The sequence below is a fragment of the Rhincodon typus genome, chromosome 10, assembly GCF_021869965.1.
Source record: "Rhincodon typus isolate 14 chromosome 10, sRhiTyp1.1, whole genome shotgun sequence".
NCBI classification, from domain to species: Eukaryota; Metazoa; Chordata; class Chondrichthyes; order Orectolobiformes; family Rhincodontidae; genus Rhincodon; species Rhincodon typus.
In genome coordinates this window covers 63,269,874-63,290,687 of record NC_063341.1, presented here as the reverse complement: position 1 = coordinate 63,290,687, position 20,814 = coordinate 63,269,874, and the positions used below count along the sequence as shown (strand labels likewise).

The 20,814-nt window shown below is 39.5% G+C and overlaps 1 protein-coding gene across 2 annotated transcripts in view; it reads right to left on the bottom strand.

The window, feature by feature from the left end:
• Positions 1 to 6,922: 6,922 nt before the first annotated feature.
• The window catches only part of alg14 (ALG14 UDP-N-acetylglucosaminyltransferase subunit), a 165,916-nt gene continuing 152,024 nt past the window's right edge, over positions 6,923 to 20,814 (bottom strand). For both annotated transcript variants that reach the window (XM_048602368.1, XM_048602369.1), the window contains one exon: positions 6,923 to 8,805. In XM_048602368.1, the coding sequence (XP_048458325.1) occupies positions 8,575 to 8,805 (231 nt within the window). In that variant the 3' untranslated portion in view covers positions 6,923 to 8,574. The remainder of the gene's footprint in view (positions 8,806 to 20,814) is intronic.

Here is a 20,814-nt window from a genome sequence, read left to right as displayed (position 1 = left end):
CCCTTCTTCAGAAATTTCTGAAGAAGGGTCTAGGCCCGAAACGTCAGCCTTCCTGCTCCTCTGATGCTGCTTGGCCTGCTGTGTTCATCCAGCTCTACACCTTGTTATCTCAGATTCTCCAGCATCTGCAGTTCCTACTATCTCTGCTATAGTACAGTACTGATTACAAGAAAATGTGCCTAACTGGTCTCAAAATTTTTGGGGCTCCAAACTATCAAATGTGATGGAGGAAATAGAGAAAGAGGTGGAATTGGATAAGTACAAGAAAACTTCTGAACACCAGCTCAGATTTTCCTTCTTATGTGTTGTAATTTGTAATGACATATAGATTTTAAAGGGCAGCCAGAAGTCAGAGTGATAAAATAATGAACAAGGCTATTCCTGAGAAAATGGTTTCTCCAGGGAGTAGAAAAGGAATGTTTGATGTTCAATGTGGGATCATCCACTAACAATGAAATATGGATGCAGTTTTTTTTGATGGAATCACTGCATAACAATCAAAGTCAGAAGTTCAAATTCATGAATTGACTTTGCGATAGTGTCTTTCTGGTTGAAGAAAGACCAGAAGAATAATATAAGAAATTGCTGACTGGATATGGAATATGCTAAATTTAGCAAAGTAACAGGTAGCATGATTTATTTTGAGATAGAGACAATAGATTTCATTTTGATTGCCTCACAGCACCAGTGACCCAGGTTCAATTCCAGCCTCAGACGACTGTATGGAGTTTGTACATTCCCTCTCTGTCCGTGTAGATTTCCTCTGGGTGCTCCGGTTTCCTCCCATAATCCAAAATGTGCAGGCTAGGTGGATTAGCTGTGGGAAATACAGGGTTACAAGGATGGGGTGGGGTCTGGATGGGATGCTCTTCAGATGGGCTGAATGGCCTGCTTCTACACTGTAGGGATTCTATGATATATTCTTTATACTGGTGAATGGCAAAAGGATTCTAAACTAGAAGGTTCATATATCTTGTTGCAAATTAACACAAATGAAAAATTGATTTTGAGAATTGACTATCTTATTTCAATGAAGATGGAAACCAAATTTTGAATACACAAAGTAAAAATATATAAAGTATGCCTATGAAGTTTAGAATATGACACAGGACAAAACCTTCACAATATTCATAGAATATTCAGTTTTAATGCAATCCAAGTAATTAAAGTAATAAAAAGTAATGAAAATATTTAAAGTTAATATATTACTTGAAAGAAAACTTACATCAGGCATATTTTGGGGTTTCTTCCTACAGCTCGTAAATATCATAAGGATCTCAGAACTGGTGCAATTATAAAACTAATTTGTTATCAGGTCTTTTTCCAGGGTATTTTAAACCGATGTCAGTGTCTCTTAATCCTTAAAATTATTGTTTTACCTTAGTCTGGAATATAGCTAGATCAAAGTCAATAATTCTTTTTGCCCAGCTGTGTTTAATTACTGTGAAAATGCACAGCTTCAGTAACTTTGGAATTTATGTAGGTATTTTGCAAAGCTGCCAACATTAACACGCAGTGTATTTCAGCAGCAGACTTCAGGAATACTGATGCTGGCTATTTCATTATCTTGCTGCAAGACACTGTGCACAGTAGTCTTGTGAATAAGAACATCTCATTGCTTGGAAAAACAAAAAACCCAGCCTGAAAATTAGTGATAAGGAAAACTTCATAGCCCATTGTTGCATTGCACAATGTGAATTAATTACAGTAACTGAGCCAGGAGTACACTACAGTAGTTTCATTGACAAAGTATAAAAGCTGTGAAAATTAGATTTGAACATTATTCTTATACATATAGTGTATATGTTGGCAATTACATGAACGGTTTGTACTTCCAGTGGTTCCTGATACTATAACAAAGAATGGCTGAAATGTATGCTTGACCTGCTCTACTTAGTTTGAATTTTATCTGGTACTTTGGGCCAGCCTGTAAGCTTTTGCAGAGCTATCCAACATTCAGAAGTTCAGTGCTATTTGCAATGATATGAATTCTTTTTACTATTGCGTAGTGTTGTATACAGCTCTAGATCAATTCTGAGCCGGTCCTAAATATTATCCCATTAGAGTTGCATTGAGGCAGTCCACATACTTCATTACAGAACTTCAGCCTAAAAAGATTAAGTTGAATTTGAACCTGAGGCCACAATTTATGAATTTAAGATATATATTTTTAAATATAAGTAGTCTTTGTCATCTAAATACCATCACTAATATTGGGATTATCTGGGACATAATGCTATACATGGTCTTTAAAATATTTAGGTGTCATTTAAATACAAGTTCATTCTTGTTTTTTTTAATTAGCCTGTTTGTCCTTTAACTGAGTAAAATGCTGCACAAATGGCTCCATTGTAGCAAGTAGTCTGAACTGCTTTTTTACAACTACTGGTTGAGGCAAAGTCTACTGTCTCCTTTAAGGAGAGAGTAGATAAATATTTAAAGCAGATCCAAAATAACAGCAGAAAATGCTGGAGAAACTCAACAAGCCCGGCAGTAATTGTGGAGAGAGAAACAAAGTTAACATTTTGATCTGATATGCTTCTTTGGAACTCCAACAATTTCTGTTTTTATTTTGGATCACCAGCAACTGCAGTACCTTACTTTCATTCAAATTACAGCATTAAGTGATTAATTCTGATTTGCTTTGTCAAAATCAGTATAAATATAATGGGCCAAATGCCTTCTACCGATAAATAAAATTTTACAACTTCAATGGAGTGTCTTTAGGCTGAAGTTCTAAAAAGTGAATAATTTGAACAGTCTTGGAAATGGGAATATCGCCTCTAGTGCAGTTCCTGCTTCTCTAAAGAAGAGTTTTTCATATGTTAAGCTTGATCAACCTAGGTAAGAGAAGAATTATAACACATATCAATATTTCAAAAAGTAGATAGTTTTCCTTCTTATAAATCATAGCCATTGGAATGTATTACATTCCAAGAACCACCTACTTCAAAAGGTATTCAGGGGAAGGAGAAAAGCCAAAGGACTCAGATATGAAGATCCTCCTTCAGAGAAATAGAATGACCATAATGACTAACAGTTGCTTGACCTTCAGATTGCACAATTCCCACACAGACACTTTATATGTAGGCTCTAAAGCAGTTTCACTCAGGAGAAAGGCTGTAACAAATGAATGTTGGTCACAAGACTTTAGGAATGTACAGGGTGGAAGAATATTACAGCAAATTTGTTTATAATCAAGCAAGATATGTGATTCACTCCCTACACCCTTAATAGGTTTTGTTCTCAACTACCCATCCTATTCAGTTTCAAAGTTATTGTTATTCTAACCCTTGATTCCCTCAGAGCAGTCTAGTCTGACATTCATCGCCCACTGAATTAAAATTCAGCATAAAGAAACTATTCATAAAGGGTTTAAACATTTCTAAGATTGTAATCCTTGAAATGTCCTGAAAAACAAGATTAGGGCATTATGTTAAGACAAAATATTCTAGGTAGTCTGTAACTTTTTTTAAATGAATCTTGGACACAGAATAATTGTCAAAATAACGAGTAAGAAGGCAGGAGAACATTTTCCAAACAATGAGTGTTTATGATCTAGAATTCACTGCCTGTTAAGGTAATGGAAGCAAATTCAATAGAAAATTTCAAAAGTGAACCTGATATGGGCTTGAAAAGGAAAATATGTAAAGTTACAGGAAAGTGGGACTAATTGAATTGCTGTATCAAAGAACTAGTGTGAGTACAAAAGGTTGAATATTTCAGTATTGTTTAATTCTACGCTAAACAATTGTGCATTTACATTTGCAGTTTTTCCTGTTTTCTTTAGATTAGATGATATTCAAAACATTTTTGTACCAATTTTTCTGAATTTACCACTGACCAATTTGTTCCTTAACAATTTTCTACCTATTTTAAAATTAAAACTGTAATCTGAAAATAAGAATCCAAATTTAGAAATCGGTATGAAAATTCAGTTTAATGATCCTAGATATAGCATGGCAAATTACCCTCAACAGCAAAATATTAATTTTAAAAAGCCCCCAAAACCTATATAAATAAGCTGCATAATAGGTGATCATATTTTGGAACAAAAACAGAAATTGCTGACAAAACTCAGCAGGGCTGGCAGCATCTGTGGGAAGAAAGCAGAGTTAACGTTCCAAGTCCAGTGACTCTTCATTAGGATTGATAGCAGCTCAGAAAAAGTGGCATTTAGATGAGGTTGCAGGGTACGGGGCGGTGAGTGGATAGGTGGAGATAGAGCCAAGAGAGAGTCAGAGATATGAAAGGGGTAGGCAAATAAGGGGTTTATTGATAGTCAGCAAGAACAGAAGAGAAGCTGAATAAGTGATAATGAGAGCTGAGAATGGGTTGGCTGTGCTGAAGGCAACCCATGTCATGACAGGACCAGGTTGTAGGGACAGATGGAATCAGGCTCTAAAGTTATGGAACTCAATGTTGTTTCTTAGATGCTGCAGAGCCCCAAGTGGAAAATGAGATGCCATTCTTTGAGCTTGTGCTGATGCTCACTAGAACACTGCAATAGACCTACAACATATGGGTTGACCATGGCTGCGGGGAATCATAGGTTCAGGAAAAAGGTGGACATCTCTGAGTATCATCAGAGCAGATGCAATGGAAACAGAGAAACTGGGGGAATGGGACGGAACCCTTACAGGAAGCAGGGGTTGAGAATGTATAGTCCAAGTAACTATTCGAGTCGGTGGATACTGGTGACCAGCCTTTCCCCTGAAATGGGACCACAGATGTCAAGGAAGGGAAGGGAGGAATCAGAGATAGACCAGGTGAAGGTGGGGGCAAGGTGGAAATGGGAACTAAAATTGATAAATTTTTCCAATTCCAGATGAGGGGGGAAAGCAGTACCGATTATGTCATTGATGTAGTGGACAAAGAGTTGTGGGGTGGGGCCCAATTAGGACTGGAACAAAGAATGTTCCACGTGCCCTACACAGAGACAGGCATAAGTGGGTCCCATGCAGGCACACATGGCAACAGCTTTGATTTGAAGAAAGTGAGAGGATTTAAAGGAGAAGTTGCATAGAGTGAGAACGAACTTGGCCAGATGGATCAGGATGGTGATGAGTGGAGGATGATTCACACCTTTTTTCCAGGAAGAAGCGGAGAGCCCTGAGATGACCCTGATGGGGTCTGAATGTGTAAAGGATTGCACGTCCACGGTAAAGAGGAGGCAGCTGCTAACCACGAACATTTTATTTTGGAAACGCTTAACAACATTCAGCTGGTGCTGCCAATGCAAAGTGCACAAGCTTGTGTATGGGCTTGGGAAGGCAAACGGATGCCACTTCATGGAACATTGCTTTGAAGGCATGACAGGGTACAAGATGTCATATTTTCCAATCAACAATGATCCCATGATTATCTAATGCATTCACATTTCATTACCCTCTGCTATTTTTAAACAGGCACTGATGCACTCAATAGAATCGCACAGCTAAGCATTGCACTTTTATAGAAACTTTGCTGATCAGAGAATTTGTTGTGATACTTTAATAAAAACCACATAATTATTTCCAGCAGAACTAACTTTGCAACAGGTGCTCCTTTGCAGGAAACTATATCCTGGTTTTGCTGCTTTTCCCTTCTTCATGCTGATCAGTCATACAATTTTTAAGGTATTAAATGCCAATCATTCACCATGGAATCACAAACAATTTATTGAGGCCATTATTGTTGTTGCAACTTCACAATGGAGCTATATATTTCAACATCAATCACCTGCTTTTTCTCCATCTTTTTCAATATTTCTTCTTCTCATTTTCTGTCTTTTCTTTATGTGGAATGGCCCATGTTTAAGGGCAAATTACTGCAGTGGTTTCCCACTGTCTTTGAAGTGAGGCTTTTCCATCTGGCATTGTGGGAAGATTTATAACCTCATACTCAGTGTTTATGCAATGTTACAAATGGACCTTCCCTTGCTAAGAAATCCTAGTTTGGGCTCAAGCCCAGAGCTTGAGATGCCACCATTATGACACGAGATGTAATAACACAGGAAGCCTGACTGGGAAGGAACATCATTTATTGTTGAACACCAAAATAGAACTGCTACTCATGGCATACGCAAACTAGATCCAGCTCGGGACAGACAGATCTGCAGATCCATCCCTGGCTCTGTTTTATAGCGTTAACACAGTGTGGAGCTGGAGGAACATAGCAGGCCAGGCAGCATCAGAGGAGCAGGAAAGTTGACATTTCGGGTTGGGATCCTCCTTCAGAAATGGGCGGCTTCACAGTGGGGTTACAACTATCTCTGGGGTTACTACTACCTCTGCTTTATAGTGTGTTTTTTAAACCTGTTTTTCTAATCATCCAGTTCAGAGATGTTATTAACACCTCTGGAGTGGGTAGGACTTGAACCCAAGCCTCCCAGTCCACAATTAGGACATACTACTGTGCCACAAAAGGGCCCCCAAAGGGTTCAGGTGATGAGTTCCAGCTGGACAGGCAATTGCCTGTTACAAGGGAAATCATACTCAATGCATTCCACAGGGAGATTAATTTGTGATTCCCCATGGGCCTTATAGGGGTCCCTCCCCTTCTGAGTCTGAGGTGCTCCCCCTTGCTCCTGTAATGATGGGGACCTCCTGCGTCATTTTGTCCATGGACCTATTCTTGGTGCTTTCCAGATCTGGTTGAGGGGCACATAATAAGTAGGCAAATATCTCTTCAGTGAAGACCGTCAGAGTCACTGCAGAGGGTTTGTCCTCAGTGGCATGTCTATTGAAACAATCACCTCTGTGAAGGCGAGACTGCATATGCAGTAGGCATAATTCAGGATTCATGAGACAAACTGCTTTTGCGATGCTCCAGGAGAAAGGGCCCACCTGTTACATTCTTGTCTGTGGTAAAATCAATTCAGAATGCAAATAAATGCAGTGTACATTTGACAGAAAATAAACATGACATATTGAGGTCAGGGTAGGAATCTACACATCAATTCATTTAAAAGACCATTACAATAACATGGCAACAATATGAAAGAATGGAGACTGGCAGCTGCATAGGAATTATTGTTGCATTTCTACACATTGATATTATGGTATTTGACTTGCTGCCAAGTCTTAGACAAATTTCTTAACCAGGACAACCTGTAGTGTGCTGGTTAGTCTAGCTTTGGAATGATTGAGTCATTGGTATGTTCAAGCAACAACTAGTTTATTATAAATTGTAGAACTGTATATGGCTCACATGAATAGGTTTTACAGTGTTGAAGCCTGAGCATTCTTTCTCCAAGTCTCTCGTTCATCTGTTCTCTTAAGTCATCCTTATAGCAGGTGCTATTTACACAGTCCCAAATATTACCTCTCAAACCCAAATGCTACAGATTCTGAATTAACTTTAGCACGAGACTTTGCATTAGATAAGAACGACTCTCTCCTTGAAGTAGCTTCTTATTATTTCTCTTAGATTACTAAGCTGCAGTCTGAATCAGAAACAGTCAAATATTCAATCACCCAGGACTGACTTCTTGCTTTCTATACTGCAGCAATGACTACATTTGAAACATACTTAATTTGTGACAAATCACTTCAAAATGTCCTGAGGATGTGAAAGGTACAAACAAACAGAAGCCCTGCTTTCTTTTAACACCAGAACCTCAATTATTTGTCATTGCAGGGAACGTGTCCCCACATTTTCAATCTAGTCATCGATAATTGGGAAATAATCAAACTTCTTTTAACAGGTACAGTGGGAGAAATGAGAATCAAAAGCAATGTTAGATGACAATATAAAGCTCAGGAGGAAAGAAAGGACTAGCAGAGAGGGAAGTAAATACGGGAATGAACAGAATCCGTAAACTAATGAAGATTAAGATAAAATAACACCAGACCATGCAATTCCAAAAGTCATTAACATACTTCAAATAAAATTGATGTGTACATACAAAATGTGCCAACATTTCTATTGTCTTTGGTTTTAATTTTGGAATTTGGAAAACATTGTATGAAGAAAGACTACGATAGTGAATGTACCTCATAACGTGAACACTTGACAACTCAAAAAAGAAAAAATGTTCTTCAAATGAGAAAAGTTCAAATGGCTTCTGGCTGGGAATAAAGTGCACTGCTATACTAACCTTTGATGTGAAAAATATTTGTAGGAATCAAGTATAATGTAAATTAAACACAGGTTTATTTAGTGTACAGTGCCATTCAAGAACAGCAATAAAGGGAAGAAGGGGTTAATCAATTAAATTGGCAGCTAATGGCTTCTTGTATTGTTAAAAATTAGTTCACTGACAAAATAGTGAAACAAAGAGTCCAAATGTGTGAAGCAGTCAACAGTTATAATAACCTTAAGACTGTTTATATAGGAGTTGATTCCCTCATATTGTACATGGCTAATACTTCCCAGCAGCAGTCCCAAGACCACAAATTTAAGTCCAGTAGATTATCCCCAATATCATAAGTTTACCTAGAACTTTTTCTTTCAGTACACATGCTCCCCTTACAGAGATTAAACCCAACAAACAATATCTGGAATGTACATTTATTCTGCATTGCTGTTGCTTCCTGACATCTGGGCACAAATGCTTTCTACACAATCTTAGTCCCAGCTCCCATGAGATGTTCAAACTAGTCGGCCAAGGTAGATTGCTTTGGGATATTTCTTCTGCAGTACTGACCACTGAACAAAAAAGTAATCTGACAAATTGTACAGTATCTTCCCTGACAGAGACAAGGTTTCAACGCGGCAGATGCTCTCTACGTAGATAATCAGCACTTTCTTCATTCCGAGGATTCCGAGCAGCAGAGCAGATACACAGAGGGGCACGCATGTTCCTGGACCATTACAAAGCACCTGCATAGAAAAACAGAAGGGAAGGAAGGTCATTTGCATGATTTACAGATGTTTGAGAGTTTTGTATAGCCAGTGCGCCTCAATAACTCTCTGCCCTTCTAGTGTTGGTCCAGATATGAAACATACCTTCCCTGAAAGCTATGAGAGAAAGGGGGAAGACAGGGTGTGAGGGTTGGAAAGGGAGGGGTAGGAGGCGGTGTCAAAGAAGTTGGGGGAGTGCAGGTGTTGAGTGGGGGGTGGTGGGAGGACATGACACACATGATTTGGTGGACTGGTGTAGGGTAGCTAAAGCTGGGAGAATCTAGAACAAGGGGTCATTGTTTAAAAATAAGGCAGGGGAGGACATTTAAAATAGAAATGTGGAAAAAAATTGCTCTCAGAGGGTTGAGAATCTTTGGAGTGCCACTCCTCAAAAGGCAGTAGATATACAGGTACTTTGTTTCTTGATGATCAAGAGATGAAAGAATGTTAAGGATATGCAGGAAGGTAGAGATGAGGTGTAAATCCAATCAGCCAGGATCTTATTGAATGGGAGGGCAGGCTCGAAGGGCCAAGTGGTCTATTCTTGTTCTGTTGGGATTCACATGTTTCAGAGAGAGATAGGAGACAGCTGTACAGCGAGATAGAGGAGGGAGATGTAGAACAAGAGAGAGACAGAGAGAGAGAAGGGGGCTGCAGAGTGAGAGAGAGAGGAGGAGCTGTGGACTGAGACAGAGAGGAGGGAGGTGTAGAGTGAGAGCTAGAGAGGAGGGAGGTACAGAGTGACAGCAAAGAAAGAGGTGTATAGTGAGAGTGAAAGTGTGAAGGAGGGAGGTATAGAGCAAGAGAGATAGAGAAGGGAGGTGTAGGGAGAGAGAGAAGCTGAGAAGGGAGCTGTGGAGTGACAAAGAGAAAGGCGTAGAGTTGGGAGGGAGAGAGAGAGGGAGGGAGGAGGGAGATGTAGAGTGAGAAACAGGAGTAGGGCAAGACAGAGAGAGGGAGGGGTTGTAGAGTGGGGAGAGATGTGGTTGAGAGACAGATGGAGGCAGTGAAGTAGAGGGATAGGGCATGCGAGACTGCCATGAATGCAAGAATGCCAGACAACGCAGGGGCAAGAGGAGAAAGAAAGAAGGAAAAAGTTTGAATTCAACTTTTGGCTTTTAAATATCCAGACAAGAATCTTGTGCCAACATTTTAGTACACAATATTTAGCAGACAGTTACGACTGAAAAGATTAGCTTCATCATGACAATAAACCACACAGACACTTGATGTAATCCCAGGTCTATGCCACAACATGGTGGGAGTTTAAGAAGAAAAATAAATTCTCCCAGGACTTCCACTCCAATGATACTTGGTGGAAGTTCACACAAGTGGATGTCTGGAATGGGCACAAACAGCTCAGCTGTGATGCCTGCTCCAACCCACCTGATCGAAAATACTGCTGTTTAGGCTCAGACATGAAGAACGGCAAGTCTGAAACACCAGCACTTATGAAACCACAGCCAGACAGGAGTTACCAGCTTTAAGAGTCAAAAGAAGTGAGAGAAGATTCAAAAAAATGTACTAAATATTAAATTAAATTACTTACTCAAATAACTTTATTAAAGCTAACAGTATATACATAGCAGGCAATGATCTAATTGAACCCTGCCAGCCAAGAATAAACCACTAACTAAGGAAAACATTTTGTTACATTCCACATGCACACTGTAAATCATAAACGTTACATTGTAAAAGGCTGATCGAGTTTCATTGATGTGTTAAATGAAGTAATGGTGCGATATTAGATATCCACAATTACTTGACATTGCTCAAGATAAATGGCAGTAACAACAGCCCTCAAAACTAAAAGATAAATTATTTTTTAAATTTAAAAGTGATATGGTACTAAAAATGACCGTACTCCCTATTTCTCCTCTCAACCCCATGTTACTTGTTCTCTCTCATCAGCTAGATCTTGCTCTGTTGCCCCTTAACTGCTGTCTCTCAATTTATAAAGTATAAACAGCATGACAACTCGTCTCCTCACTTGCCCTTTCCCCAAGCTCCTATATGCCAATTGCAACAATGCAAACATTTCCTTTGCTCTCTATCCCAGCTCCAACATCCTCCAATTTACTCTCTAAATTTCATTTTCCTAATCTCAGCCTCATACTCTCTCCTCAATTACCAAAAGTCTCGAATCCAACTCGAGCTTGCCTCTTTCTCCAGTCACTGGCCCTGCTTCAACCCTCTCGCTCTGCTGATAGCTTTCAACCTCTCTCCAACTTTACACTTGTCCAAATTTGAGCTCTTCTCATCTTCTCTGCTCTACCTTCACCTTCTAATCTCAAACATAATTCTCCCTCATACCTGGTCTAATTATTCTCACTGTGCACAGCTGTGTTCATCCTAAAAAGCAGATATAGTCTCCATTCCGCCATGTGAAAAAGAAAATTACTTGAATTTACCTTGCCTCTTTTATGATCCCTTACGGTTCCAAGATGCTTTCCAATCAACCAAGCATCTTTTGAAGTGTAGTTACTGTCCTAATGTACAAAATGCTGCAATCGATTTACACACAGCAAGCTCCCCAAACAATAATGAGAAAATGATGTGAAAGATTGTTTTAGTGATGTTTGAGGGATAACTATTGATCAGAACATCAAGGAGAGCATCTCTATTATTCTTCAAACAGTGCCACAGGATTTTTAACACAAATCGGAAAAGACAGACAATGTCTCGGTTTAACATGTCATCAGAAAGAAAGCTCATGAACTGTGCTGCACTCCCATAGTACTGCAATGAATTATCAGCCTAAATCTTGCGCTCAAGTCTCAAGAGTGATAGTTGAATCCACAACCACCTTCTCAGAGGCAAGAGTGTCATCAGTTGGACAAACACCAACAACTGAAACAGCAAATGTCCCACAACCCCAGAAAGAATTCTATTTAGCATATCTATTTCATTTAGGAAAAAGCCAGTCATATTGCTTAATGAAAGGACAGTAGATCTTGAGGTTGTCCAGGTGATGGGAATTATTAACTTGGATCACCAAGCAATCACTTATGTATGTTTATGGACTCTGATGCTTGTAGGTGTTGTCTGAACTGGATCTCACACGTGTCCTTTGTTTAGAACGTGCAGTGGTCATTCAGATTCCAAGGATCTACAATGATTTTATTTGACATATAAAGTGATATTTAAAAGACATCAATTTTCAGTCAATAACTGATTAAATGGAAGAAAATTTTTTAAAATCTTCCTTCTACATTATCTGGCATCAGAAAATGGGTGTTCATAAACTTTCCTGCCATTGTTTATGTGGGTCTGAGATAAAAGAAGATTATATTGACTTTCTCACTTTTTTTGCATATATTTGATTCAGAAGCTGAAGAATTCATAGAACTTCAGGACTATTGTTTTGACATATCTTTCAAGAACTAGCAAGAAAACAAGAATTACATTACTGTACTTATCCTGCTTATTAATTGATTCTGTCTGTTCATAAATAATAATTTTCCACCAGTTTCAGTTACAGGTGAAATCCACAGCCTTTCCACTGCAAAGATGCCCAGTACATCATATGTCCTTCATACTGTGTTCGAAAGGTCATATTTCAGCTGGCAGGAAGCAACTGCCTACCTAGGGAAACCAGACTATTGTGTTGAACACCAGAGGGAAAAAATATCTGGAGGGCATCCGGATCACAACAGAGGCCTTCAGCTTTAAATAGCCACATTGAGGTTTTCCCAGTTTAAAACATTTAAACCAACAAATTTGATTCAAACTGTCTTGTTTTTTTAAAATGGCATGTAATATGGAAATAAAATGACACTAATCAAAGTTGATGTAACAATTCCTCCAAAAACATCACTTGAGCAAGGATGGTATCTTCACAAGGTAGATCTGAAGGTGGACTTTGGCTTACTTGATTAACTTCTTCCAAAATACGGCCATTCTATACAATCCATTCCAGCTGCCGATCCCATTCTGTATAAAGAAATACTTCTTTCTGCATCTGAAGCATACCTTTCACAACACTGATTATTTTGCTGTGCTACTGAGACACGTATCAAAACTGTGTCCTGGGTTGACTTTCTGTCTGCCATTAATTATGTAAAAGTAGCCCTTTTTCAGACTGAAGACTGTTATGCTGTTCTTCCTTGCATGCTTCTGGTACCTTGCCCAAGTTGCATTCTTCAAACATGAGCTCATTGAAAGCAGTTTGTGCTCATTGTGAGGCTGAAATACTTATACAGATCATTTCCAATAAGTAAAGTCAAATATCCTAATGAATGAATTTTGAATTAGGATCTTCAAAACAAAAACTGAAGAGAATGATTTGTATGAAACAATACAGAACTGAAACACCCTTGGTATATACTTAACTGTATCAAAAGTAATGCCTTCAAGTGAGCCTCATGGCGAATTGTTGTACATCATCACTTGCTCCCCATCTCTTGGAAGTTATCGATTCTAAAAAGCTACTTGAGTGAAGAAGTACATTACCAAATCCAATGTGTTAGTTCAGCCTATGATAAATTATATCCTTGAGTTTGAGAATTGTTATATCAGACCCAACACTAAGCACAAAGTCTAGTGGACAATGGCTCTCCCCATGTTTGTTCATTCTGCTGAAACTTGGATAATGTGGCAATGCCATTTCAAGGCTTTGGGATAGCAACATCAACATTGTCTTAGAAGAATCATGTGGGAAGCCAATAGAATAAATGTAGGTGCCCCTTATGTTATAGAGGTTAGAAATAATCTCACATCAGTGGAGAGGGATGGGACATATCAGTAGAATGCCCAACTCAAGAAATTAATCCCCTCAGAGCTGAGCCAGGGACCTTTTTCACATGGAGGGCCAAAGGAAATATTCCAAAGCCTCCTTGGAGAACTGCTCTGTTGTCAACACAAATGGGAAACAGATGCCTAAATACAAACAAAATGCCAATTTCATCATCAAAAATAGTGTCATGGCCCTCCAATCGGTCACAGAGAGGGAACAGTGAGAAAAAAATCGAGGGGTGGGGATGGCCGTTGAGAGGTTTTAAAATTCTTGGCCGTTGAGCGAGCCAACAGTCCTCCATCACTTCTACTGATGACCAATCTCCTTAGATTGGAAGAGCCTGTTAGACCAGGATTGACTTATAAACTAATTACGAATCCATGGCCCAGTGACATTTCATTCCCATCCACAGAAGGAATTACTCTCAATACAAGAGACTGCCAACAGAATGGGAAAAAAATTGAGAAGGTAAAAGATGCACTAGTATTTACTCTCTGAAGTACTCCCTCAACGAGGGGGAAAATATGTAGTCAGCAAATTTATTTCCAAATGAAGCATGTTAAATTCATGGTCTTGTGAAGGCTCGCCCTTCCGATTTCTAGATTTGCTCTGGTGATTATAAGAGCAGCTTGGCTGACTTAAATGGAACAGAAGTTTCAGATGGTCCAACAGCCACTTCAAGGAATTTCAGGGGTGACAAGATTATGCTGCATGTTTGTGGGCAGATTTGGGACACCTTCAGAACGAAACAAATTCAGACTGGCTTTGGAGCCAAGGAAATCCAGTACTGAAGTAAATTTTGACAATACTTTTCCCATCACAAATTGTAGATGTAACATATTCAGAAAGTAGTTGACTGGACATTCCTTCTTCAAATTCAGTGTCATAGTATTTTGGAAGCGGAAGACCATCACCTCTATCCAATACTGCAGAATGTGGATATACACGTTCACATTAAAGCTGCTTCAATTAATACATTGGTAATTACAATATGTTGACATCTATGTATTACTTCCAATAGAAATTTGATAAGACTTTTTTAAACTTCTACGTACAAACTTAATTACTACCCTTTCGCAAATTGGACTTTAACACTGACCTTCCTAAGATCTTAACTGAAATTTTTATAAGGACATTTGAAAACTCCATTGTGAAATGCAACTGGAACATTCTTGAAAGATGCAGGTCTTTAGTAGTCTTTAATCTCTAGCTTATATTTAAATTTCACTGCAATTATTCAGCCACATCTTTTGTAAATTACTCCTCAGTTTGCACAGTCATTGCAATTAAAGGAAATTGCAGAAAGCTCAAGTTGCCCCTCCCCAACGTCCTGGGTCAACTTTCTGCTTGCTTGACTGTGGATATTTTCAGCAGAATATTTCCATCATTAAAAGACATGAACAGTTTTAGCCAGATAGGTGATTCTTTCAAATTAATTTCAAACCCTTTCAAATGTTTATTTTGCAAACACTACTTCCCTCTTATGGATTATAATAATGTAATGGATTCAACAGCCACAGTCACTCTTGGTAGATCATTCTACTTTGATTGGCCAAAATAACTCCATGCGTAATTTATTTTCCATGTCCAAGCATCATTCTGCATAAAAACACTCTATGAAATTCAGCCTTATTAAAAACAATGATAATCTTAACAAGCATCACTAACACCAAGATCTTCTAGTTCCACGTTCCACCTTCACTGTGCAAATAATCTGCTGGTGAAACAATTTTTAATGCCTGTTCTGTCGCCAAAATTACCAGTAAATGATCCAATGCTTTCCTTGGCAGTCTCCAAGCTTGCAGCCTCCATAAACTTGAGCTCATACAAAACTCTGAGCCATACTGGGATTCCTGGTCCATGAATCACAAAAAAAGCTGGCATCCCAAGTTCAGTGGATAATAGTAAAAGCAAATGGAATGTTGGCTGTTACCTCAAAAGAGAATAGAGTCTAAAAGTAAGAAGGTTTTGCTAAAACCATACAATGCAATTGTCTGACCACAACTGGAATACAGTTTGGGTCCCTTATCAAATGAAAGATATACTGCCACTGAAGGTAATCCAGAGGAGATTCACTAGGTTGATACCATTATGGAGGGACTGCCTGATGAGGACAGCTTGAGTAAATTGGGCCCATACTGGTTGGAATTTAAAAGAATGAGAGGTGACCTTTATGCAACATACAAGATTCTTAGGTTACTTAAAAGGACAGGTGTGAAAAGGTTGCTTCCTCTTGTAGGAGAGTCTAGGACCAATGGGCATAATCTCAGAATTAGGGACCATACATTTAAAGCGGAGACGAGCAGGAATTTCTTCTCTCAGTGGGTAGTTAATCTATGAAATTATTTACTGCAGAGTGCTGTTGAGGTTGGGTTGTTAAGTATATTGAAGGAGTGAAATAGCCAGATTTTTAATCAGTAAGGGAATCAAGAGAAAAGGAAAGACAGCAAAGTAGAGTTGGGTAGAATGGTGGACTTGATGGGCTTAATGGACTATATCTGTTCCTACATCTTATGGTCTGATGCGCCAACAAACTTATCCATTATCTTGGTGTTCACTGACCCATGCTGGCTCTGGTGCATGAAAATCTCAATTTTAAAATTCTCATTCCGGTGTTCAAATGTGTCATGGTATTAATCCTCTAGCTCTGTAACCTGCTGCAGCTCTACATTCCCTTATTAACTCTAGTTATGCCCACTGTCTTCATCCCATTATTTGTGGCCATGCCTGCAGCCATCACATGTTTTCAAGTCTCACAAACCAGCAGAACTGCCTTTTCCAACATTAGAGAGCAGTGTTTCTATTAGTTTATCATTGACAACACACTAGTAGTTAAGAGCCCCTCTGACAATATTTAGTTCAGTTATTACGGATGATCATACTTGATTTGGGGCTCAGTGATACATGGCCTCTACTCACTCTTTTAAATAAGGCCATTGTTATTACAATCTGTAACAAACCATTTGACAACACACAACAGATCCTCTTAAATGTGCACCTTTGGAGCTAAACCATTTAACAATCACAGAAACCAAAATTGCTGGGTGGAAGCATTTCCTTATTTGACTTCATAAAAAGTAATACAGATTCAATTATAGAAAGCTGAATTGAAAGTTCTGTACCTGAGGAAGCAGGTGGGAGAGTAGACTACACTTTCTTGCAATGGGAATAGTTACAAATTAATATGTATGGTTCTGGCCAAACTTTGATGCAATACAAAAGGCAACATTCAACTCTCCAAAGCCAAGTCTACATCCACTAGCACATACTGCCAGTTAGCCTTATTAAATCCCTAAGTGGGTTATTTTATTTAGATGCAGTGGTTAGTAGCTCACAATGAAATATTGCTTCAACAGATGCAATTTGATATGCATGAACAACTTTAAGGAAGAGATTTTCACGGGTCGTCTGGTGAAAGAAGGAAGCAGTGTTATGGGAGACTGAGGTCAGTCCGGGGATGTGTCCTGCGTTTTATTTTAGGAAAATGAGAAACTACAAGATCGTTCGGTACAGCGTATGATCTGCCAATTATTGCAGAACAAACAGAGGCATAGACACACTTACGACACTAAGTTCTTATAAAATTTAATGGGGACCCTAACTGTCACTAAATCATAAACATCTCTAGAAGTGGCAATGCCAAATTCTTGAAGGACAGATAAAGAGCTGAACTGAATTTGCCCTTTTAATTAACAAGTCAGAACTGTAATTCTGCATAAAACAAGCAAAGACTTGGCTGAACTATCACTGCACTTAAGAAAGTGTCCTTGGTATCTAAACAATTTAGACAAAGCATTCATTTTGTTGTTTCCATAAAGGATATCCCACCTTCTTTGTGTTAATTATAAACTGAGGCTGAAAGCTGGGTGTTCAACGAAACTGCTATTCCGTGATTAATCTGTTTACTCAGCAAGAACAAGAAATCAAGGCTGTTGCAGAAATAGGTGCTATCTGAGCTCTGCCAAAGTGTGACCTACCCATCTGATAGGGACTCAAATCAATTTAAACTGAGAATTAGGATAGTTAGAAGTGTCCATCGGGACAGACAGAGGCATTGCAATGTTTAAACAAGGGAAGATTTGGAAAGTTACAGACATAGAACAAGGAAATATTACAGGTTAGCACTACACGTAATTGTAACCAGAGTGTGAAAGGAAGGGGCAAGGCACTTAAGCAGAAGAATGCACCAGCAAACGTGGTCAGGGCAGGGAAGAATGACTCTAAGGAGAGCCAGTGGATATTATATATTTGGATTTCCGAAAGGTGCCGCATAGGAAGCTGCTCAATAAAATAATAGCCCCTAGTGTTAGGGGCAAGGTACTGGCATGGACAGAGAATTGACTAACAGGCAGAAGGCAGAGAGTAGGGATAAAGGCGACGAGTGAAGTATCGCAGGGGTTAGAGTTGGGACTACGACTATTCATATTATACATTCACAATCTGAATAAAGGAACTCAGGGCATTGTTGCTAAGTTTGCAGATGACACAAAGATAGGTAGAAGTACAGGTAGTGTTGCTGAAGAGACGAGGCTGCAGAAGGATTTGGACAGGCTAGGAGAGTTGGCAAAGAGATGGGATACGCTGTGGGAAAGTGAGAGGTTATGTACTTTGGTAGGAAGAATAGAGGCCTAGACTATTTTTGAAATGGGATAGGCTTCGGAAACCTGAAACACAAAGGGACTTGGGAATCCTAGTTCAAGATTATCTTAAGGTTAACATGCAGGTTCAGCTGGCAGTCAGGAAGGCAAATGCAAAGTTAACATTCATTTTGAAATGGAGATAGTAGGAACTGCAGATGCTGGAGAATCTGAGACAACAAGGTGCAGGGCTGGATGAACACAGCAGGCCAAGCAGCATCATAGGAGCAGAAAGGCTGACGTTTCGGGCCTAGACCCTTCATCAGAAAAGGGGGAGGGGAAGGGGGTTCTGAAGTAAATAGGGAGAGAGTGGGGGGCGAATAGAAGATGGATAGAGGAGAGGATAGGTGGAGAGGAAACATTTTGAAATGGCTAGTTTACAAAAGCAGAGATGTACTGCTCAGGCTCCACAAGGCTCTGGTTAGATTGCATTGTTTTTTTCTTTATTCACTCACGGGATGAGGGCGTCGCTGGCTAGGCAGCATTTATTGCCCATCCCTAATTGCCCAGAGGGCAGTTAAGAGTCAACCACATTGCTGCGGGTCTGGAGTCACATGTAGTCAGACCAGGTAAGGATGGCAGTTTCCTTTCCTACAGGACATTAGTGAACCAGGTGGGTTTTTCCAACAATCGACAATGGATTCATGGTCATCATTAGACTCTTAATTCCAGATATTTATTGAATTCAAATTCCACCATTTGCCGTGGCAGGATTCGAACCCAAGTCTCCAGAACTTTATCTGAGTTTCTGGATTAACAGTCATTCTGAATATTTGGAATATCGCCAGCAGTTTTGGGCCTCTTATCTAAGGAAGGGCGTGCCAGCCTTGGATGGGTCTGGGGAGGTATACTAAAGTGATCCCGGGGATGAAGGGCAAGTCAGATGAGGAGTGGTTGAGGACTCTGGGTCCGTATTCAATGGAGTTTAGAAGGATGGGGGAGGGGGAGAACTCATTGAAACTTACAGAATACTGAGAGGATTGGATAGGGTGGATGTGGACAGGATGTTTCCAATAGAAGGAGACACAAGGGCATAGCCTCAAAGTTCTAAAGGGTTGTCCCTTCACTGAGATGAGGAGGAATTTCTTCAGCCAGGGGATGGTTAATCTGTGGAACTCACTGCCATAGAAGGCTATGGAGGCAAAGTCATTGAGACTATTTAAGACAGAGAGAGGTAGGTCGTTGATTAATAAGGGGATCAAGAGTTATGGGGAGAAAGTAGGAGAATGGGATAGAGAAACACATCAGCCATGACTGAGTGGCCTAACTCTGTTCCTACATCTTATAGCCCTAAACTAACAGAGGGGGAGGAAGGTTTTGATGAAAATAAGATGAAGTTACTTTGCGTGGAAAGGTGCATCTGCAATAAGATAAATGAACCAGTGGCACAAAGAAATAAATGGTTTAGATTGAATCATAATCACAGGACATGGTTACAAGGTGACTAAGACTGGCAAATAAATATTCCAGGGCACACATTTCAAAAAGACAGGCAGAACAGAAAAGGATAAAGGTAATAAGATGTGGAGCTGGATGAACACAGGCCAGGCAGCATCAGAGGCCTTGTTATCTCAGACTCCAGCATCGGCAGTTCCTACTATCCTAAAGGATTAAAGGTAATCTCATAGGTTGTCTTTTGAGCCCTCTTAGCGGTCATTTTAAAAAAATCAGGGGTTACCCATTTAAAACAGAGATTAGACAAAAGCATTTCACTTTGAGAGTTGTGAGTATTTGGAATTCTTCCTGAAAAGGTGGTGGAAGCAGAAACATTATATATTTTTCAGGGGGAGATAAACAGATTCTTCTTAAGCAGGGGTTGAAGGGTTCTTAGGGACAGGCAGGAATTTAAGGTCACAATCAGATCGGCCATGATCTTACTGACTGGCAGAGCAGGTTCGATGGACAGAATGACCTACGCCTACCCTTTTTTCACGTTTGTATGTAACTACAGCCCAGTTAATGTGACATCAGTCAACAAGAATGTGCTAGAATCTATTATCAAGTTTTAACAATGCACTTGAGTATAGTATGATTAGGACAAGTCAACATGGTTTTATGAAGTGGAAATCCTGCTAGACAAATTGATTGTACTGACCATGTAATTAGTAGGTTAGAAAAAGGGGAAGCAGTACAGGCTAGGTTTATAGATAGGCTGAAGACCTGCGTAGAAAGACAGCAGATGGAATTTAATCTGGACAAATGCAAGGTAATGCATTTTGGACGGTCTAATGCAGGAGTGAAGTATATAGTCAATGGCAGAATTCTTAGTAGCATTAAACACAAAGCGATCTAGGCGTACAGGTCCAGAGCACCCCAAAAGTGGCAACATAAGTGAATAAGGTGGTCAAGAAGATATTTGGCATGCTTGCCTTCATTGGTCAGAGCATAACGTGTAAAAGCTGGCAAGTTATGTTGTAGCTGTATATAAATATACTAAGGCCACATTTGGAATCTTGTATACAGTTCTGGTCACTACTGCCAGAAGGATGTAAAGACTTTGGAGAGGGTACAGAAATGATTTACCAGAACCTTGCCTGGTTTGGAGAGTATTAGCTCTGAGGACAGATTGGAAAAACTTTGTTTGTTTTCACTTGAACGTCGGAGGCTGAGGGGCGA